At 43.4% G+C, this 6,238-nt stretch overlaps 1 protein-coding gene across 3 annotated transcripts; it reads left to right on the top strand.

Moving 5' to 3' along the window:
• The first annotated feature begins 310 nt into the window (after nt 1-310).
• LOC112109634 (glutaredoxin-2, mitochondrial) lies at nt 311-5,178 on the top strand. 3 transcript variants are annotated; one of them, XM_024204212.3, is made up of 4 exons: nt 311-433; nt 1,735-1,798; nt 3,842-4,018; nt 4,720-5,178. In XM_024204212.3, the coding sequence occupies exons 2-4, from the start codon at nt 1,736-1,738 to the stop codon at nt 4,864-4,866; spliced, it is 387 nt and encodes a 128-aa protein (XP_024059980.1). In that variant the 5' UTR covers nt 311-433; nt 1,735; the 3' UTR covers nt 4,867-5,178. The 3 variants fall into 3 exon arrangements, with proteins under 3 accessions (XP_024059980.1, XP_024059978.2, XP_024059979.1); XM_024204210.3 differs by lacking the exon at nt 311-433 and adding an exon at nt 643-748; XM_024204211.2 differs by lacking the exon at nt 311-433 and adding an exon at nt 1,124-1,209.
• The last annotated feature ends 1,060 nt before the right edge of the window (nt 5,179-6,238 follow it).

The raw sequence follows: 6,238 nt of genomic DNA, 5'->3' as shown, positions 1-6,238 counted from the left end.
TGTTAGTCTCTAAGGTGCCACAAGTACTCTTCGTTTTTACTTTTAAGTCTGTTATTGAGTGTCCAGGGAGATTGACGTGTTCTCCTTCTGGTTGCTGAATCTTACAATTCTTGATGTCTGATTTGTGTCCATTTATTGTTTTGCCTAGACTGTCCAGTTTGGCCAATGTACATGGCAGAGGGGCATTGCTGGCATAAACTCACCCAAGAACCATCACAAACCTCACCACCTTCTGCTCCCTGTGCCAAGGCGTTTCTTTGACCTTGCCTTCTCTGACACCAATACATAAGAATGTGGCGTTAACACCTAACTGGCCTCTCCCAAAACAAGCCACTGCACTGTGCCCATCTCTCCCCCAGGGGACAGGAGCACGCAACCACCGGTTGACAGATGTGCCGCCCATCGCTTAATGCAGTAGCAGAAGGCGGCTCAGGTACCATGGCTGCGGAGGGGGGCAAGGGTGTGGAGTGGGGTCGGGTTGTGGATGAAAGCGGTTGGGGGAGACCAACAAATGGCTGCCGGGAGCGGAGCAGGGACTGCTCTCCCGGGCCAGCGCTGGGGGCGGGGCGGGGCGGTCCCTGGGCTCCGGGGAGGGAGGAGGCCGCGACGACGGGGGTCGCGCGAGACGCGGGCAGGCAGCGTGGCGGGCAGCCCAGCTCGCGCAGGAGGTGGCCGGGCTCCTCCCCCGGCCCGGCGAGCCCATGGTGCCCTTGCGGGGAGCCCTGCGCGCCGCCGGCAGCCGGCTCAGGTCCGTGCGGCGGGGTCGGGACTTCGCACCCACCTGGGGCTCCGGGGAAGGGCGGTTCTGGCCCTGCCTGGCTCGGCCTCTCCCCCCGGTGGGGTCGCCCGCTTGTTCCGTGGCCGCTGCGGGGCTGCCCCACTGTCACCGACCCCGTGTCGCCGCCGAGCAGGGGTGCGGCCCGCGCCCAGCCTCGCCGCCCATCGGGGCAGGGCGCTGGGGCCGAGCCCCGCTCAGGATCTGCTCCCCTGGTGCTGGGCACTCCTAGCCCGGCAGGGAGCGAGCCAAGCCGGCTGAGCCTGCTAGCCGCCGGCAGCCGATCCCCCACGGGGTCTGCCTGCCTCACAGGTCAGCGGCACCGCCGCATCCGGACAGATGCATCAGCCGAGCCCAAGGCAAACGGGGGACAGAGACACATCCCCTCCATACCATTACCGGTCTGGTCTCCTAGGACTGGAAGAGTTACACTGGTATAGTAAACTGGGGGAGGGAGATCGAGTGTGGTTGTTGTTGTGTTGAGGATAAAGTTACACCCCTGTAAACTCTAGCAGGCAGACCAGAATAAGCTATACCAGTGCAGGTACCTTTGGACCACTGCAACTGAATCCTGGCTAGGGTGGGTTTGCCACTTCAATTACACCAGCATAATTAAAGAAGCAAAGCATTCTAATGTAGATAATCCCTTTGTTAGATGGCATTTTAAAAAGTAATGTTTCTGTAATTCAGTTCAAAGTAATGACTGCTGTGCAATGCCAAAGCCTGCAGAGACAAAATCGTGGGATACCAGTGGGTTTCTGAAGTATGGATAGACTGAGTCAAGCTGTCTCTGTTCTGGGCACTTTGCAGATAGGTAAAAAATGGGGTAGGGGTAGTGAAGTTGTTTTGACAGAAGGCCTTAGTATCATATTTAAAATAACTTGAGAACCATAAAAATGAGTGACAGTTTTTCAAAAAGAGGTTTTATAGGTCTATCTATCTAACATTTTTATTTTTAGAATGGGAAATAGTCCATCTACTTCAATGGGATTGTCTAATGGTGCTACTGTGAACAAGATCCAGGTAAATAAAGGGGTCATTTATTATTCAGAAAGAATTATTATTTCTAGCCTTTGAAAAAGGGATAGTAATTTACTAACTTCCTTTTTTTTTTTTCTAATTGGTACAAGGATTGCTTTTTTCTTACATCAGGCTACAGAATCTGATCTGTAAACTTAGTCCAGTAAATAATGTATTATACTTTTGAACTCCAGTTCTGCAATCTAATCCATGTGGGCAGACCCTTATACTTTCACAGTGTCCCGTTTAAATCAGTTACGTTCACCACTGGTGTCATTATTAAATGATGATGTCTTGGAGGAGGGGAGGGGTTAAATCCCATGAAACCAATTAATTAAGCAATGAGAGCTAGAAAATATCTCAGGTTTAGCTCCAGTAAAGTGCACCGCTACCTCGATATAACGCGACCCGATATAACACGAATTCGGATATAGCACAGTAAAGCAGTGCTCCGGGGGGGTGGGGCTGCCCACTCTGGTGGATCAAAGCAAGTTCAATATAATGCGGTTTCACCTATAACGCGGTAAGATTTTTTGGCTCCTGAGGACAGCGTTATATCGAGGTAGAGGTGTAATAGTTTTACATTTCTAGAAAGAACTTTATCCTTTTTTCCACATTCATCTTTTGACTACAAAGCCTGTCAGACCTGCATCATTTTTACCTTTAGGTGACTTATCACAGCCATGTTACATTTTTGGGGATTCTTGGAAAGGTCCATCCTATCATTCCAGCCCCCTACAGTGTCCTGTTCCCTGGGGTTTATCATGCCTTGTCCATGGTCTGTCTTCAAATCTCTTTAGAGGTGTTTTCCTTGGACCACCCTTGCATTTTATCACCCAAACAATATAAAATTACACACACACATTATGTTAAAAGTATATTATTAAGGTTACAAAATCAAGAACTCAAGTCAGGAAACGTCAGTATTAAGGTAGCCTGTCCCTCTAACTTTTGAGTGTGTTTTAGAGGAGAGTGCGCTTTAGTGGTCCCAAACGCTTCTGTCCACTACCCCGCTCAAGTGGGGGCCCCTTCTCACCCATCCTCTACAGCTTGTCCCTGTGCCAGTCCTTTCTCTTCCACACTCCTGGCTTCTCATCCCAGTCCCTTTCTTCTCCCCTACCCAGTCTCCACTCCTCCAGCTTCTCATCCAAATCCCGCTCTCCTTGTCCAGCCAGTCCTAGTTTCCCCTCCAGCTCCTTGTACTAGTCTTCTTGCCCAGACAGTCCTGCTTCATGGGTTATAAGGCCAGAAGGGGCCATTGTGAACAGTTAGAATGATCTCCTGCATAACACAGGCTATACAATGTCCCTGAATTAAATTCTTGTTTGAACTTTTAGAAGGGTATCCAGTGATGGAGAAACTACCATAGCCCTTGATAAATTGTTCCAGTGGTTAATTGCCCTCGCTGTTAAAATGTATGCCTTACAGAGGTAAAATATCACCTCTACTCCTATTCGCTATTCCTCTGATTATACATTCAAGAATTGTATTAGCCCTTTTGGCCATAGTGTCTCACTCGGAGCCTGTGTTGAGCTGATTATCCACCACCACCATGACACCCCTCCTTCCCCCAATCCTTTTCAGACTCTCTTCTTCCCAAGATAGAGTCCCCTGTACTGTAAGTATAGCCTATACTCTTTGTTTCAAGATATGAACGTCACATTTGGCCATTTCAAAACACATATTGTTTGCTTGTGTCCAGCTTACAGAGTGATCATGATCACTTTTTAACAGTGATCTATCCTCTTCATTATTTACCACTTCCCCAATCTTTGTGTCTCTTGCAAACTTAATCAGTAATGATCTTTTGTTTTCTTCCAGCTCATTGATAAAAAATGTTAAATAGCATAGGGTCAAGAACTAATCCTTGCGGGACCTCATTGGAAACACCTACTTATAATTTTTGGAATTTGTTACCATAATGAAAAGACAAAACATATTGCTTTTGTCTAAGACTTTATCTTTAAGAATGTGATAAATTAATTCATTTAATTAGTACCCGTGTGCAGAATACATTGACTCAACCTTTTTTTTAAAAAAATACAGGAAACCATTTCGGACAACTGTGTAGTGATTTTCTCTAAAACAACGTGCGGCTACTGCAAAATGGCAAAGAAACTGTTCCAGGATATGAATGTAAATTACACAGCAATAGAACTAGACATGTATGAAAATGGAAGCCAGTTTCAAGACATTCTTCATCAAATGACTGGTGGCAGGACGGTGAGTACATCTTTTCAGACGTAGTAACTAAAATAGAGGGAGGGCTAATTCACTGAAGCAATAGCCCACCAATTGTGACCTCATCAGATCTTGCATGCTAGCTGCGTTGAACCTTATATATGAGCTCCTAAGTAAAACACAAGGTGCTTGAGGAAGCTGTAGCAAAGCTTCTGTAAGGTATCTCACATTCCTCATGGTGCTGACGTACCACTCCAGAGTCATGATAGTTACTGTACTGCTGATCCTGCTGTCTTTCAGATGAGACTTTAAACAAAGGTCACATCAAAGACACAAAACTGAAATCCATCAGGGACACTTTTTGCTTGGGTAGAAGTGTTAGCCCCAGTATCCTGGCACCTTTTGGAATTACATTCTGCCTTTGTAACAATTCCCTGTAACTTCATTTGAATCAAGTGTTTTTTCACTGCATGTTCTAAACCGATGTGCAAATGATACATATTACTTTTAAGGAGAAGGTGCAGTGATGCCTCTGTTTAATAAAAAGCATCTCAGAACCCCTTTTATAGAAAGTTATTATGGAAATGTAAGACTGTCCATTAATATGGTGCATCAAATAGCAAGTATGTCAAGTATAGCATTCCTAAGTTTATATGGCAGTATGCATGACCACACTTGTTTTTTAGCCTACCTCCAATAACTAATGTAATTTACTAATAATGTAATTTTTATATACTTAACAGGTTCCAAGAGTGTTTATTAATGGGGCTTTCATCGGAGGTGCTACAGATACTCAAAAGCTTCACCAGGAAGGCAAGCTGCTTCCATTAGTTCATCAATGTCAAATGAGAACAGCAAAAAATTCTGATCTGTCATGTAGCCTACCTTAGCCTTAGTTAAAAAAGTGCCCCTAATCTAGATGTTAGGTACCTAAAATCCATCTTTAGGCCTCTAAATAAATGGCCTGACTTTCAGAGGTGCTGAGAACCCACAAGGTCTAAAATTAAGCCATTTATTTGGGGACCTAACTATGAATTTAGGTGCCAATTGTTAAGTACCCGAACTTGAAAATGTAGGCCTACGTGTGCAGCATGGTCTACTAAACTAACTAGGGTTTGGAGCGAATAATTCATCAATTTGAAATCATTTATCTAACACAGACATTACGGCCTTGGGCAATACTTAAACCCTCCCTGCCTCAGCTTCACTGTCATAAAATGTAAGTAAAAACGATTACCTACCTCACAGAGCCTTTGTGTGGATTAGTTAATATTTTTGTTACCATGCTTTGGAGACATAAAGGACAACATGTTTTAAATATGTTAAAAAGTGCTACATGAGGGTCTGTGAAATAGATGACAAACACAACTAGTGAAAACTTGCACTGCTTATCACCTTCAAAACCTTGTAGTATCCTATTGATTGTAATGTGAATTGGTTTGCTATACTTTCTAGCTAATTTTACTGTCATTGTGTTGGAACAAAAGATGACAGTGCAATTTAGTGTTTCCTATAAAATCACATCAGTGCTAAAGATTGATTCATCTCTTTGTCAAATTATGTACACTGAAGACACTAAAAAGAACCACTTTTATTCATATGAAGTCTGCAGTTACTGAGATTTTAAATTACATTTCTGCAAATGTAAAAGTTCTGTTATTAAAGGCAGTATCATGGTAAGCTACAGTAGTTGAGTTTTTTTTTACAGTTCTGTATATATTCTCAAGTAACAGTTGGAAACTTTTTTAAACACACTAAGTTCTAATCACTTTGAGACACTTAACAACCAGTCTGTTCTGTTTCAATAATGTAGTTAAGTAGTTTCAGGTACTACACCTGCTGCTGACTCCCCTGCCCATTTTAGTAGTTTAGTTGTTTTTAAATGTGGTGAAGGTCCAACATACATGGTAATAGTGAATCTGACAATATACAGGTGTATAAGGTAAATAAAGCTTTTGTCTAATCGTTCAGGCACTGTAATGTTACATGTAACTATAGTAAGTAGATTTCATATAGAAATATGATTTAAGTTAAATGTCCATCTGTGTTCAATTGTCTATATGCAATACATATGTACTTTTAAAAATATAAGTTACATACTGACTTCACAGTTCCTTTGTCTAACTTTGAAATAAGCAGCTTTTTTTCTTTTCTTTTTTTGGGGGGAGGGGTTGCTTTCCACCTAACTTTTTCAGACCCTGACATATCTCACTATTATTTACTTACTACTTAAAGTCGTCATGCAAGATTGGGGAGATCTAC

Source organism: Terrapene carolina, unplaced genomic scaffold, assembly GCF_002925995.2.
Source record: "Terrapene carolina triunguis isolate 2854851 unplaced genomic scaffold, T_m_triunguis-2.0 Scaffold210, whole genome shotgun sequence".
Classification (NCBI taxonomy): Eukaryota; Metazoa; Chordata; order Testudines; family Emydidae; genus Terrapene; species Terrapene triunguis.
The sequence above is the reverse complement of the archived record's forward strand: the minus strand, read 5'-3'. Positions and strand labels throughout refer to the sequence as shown.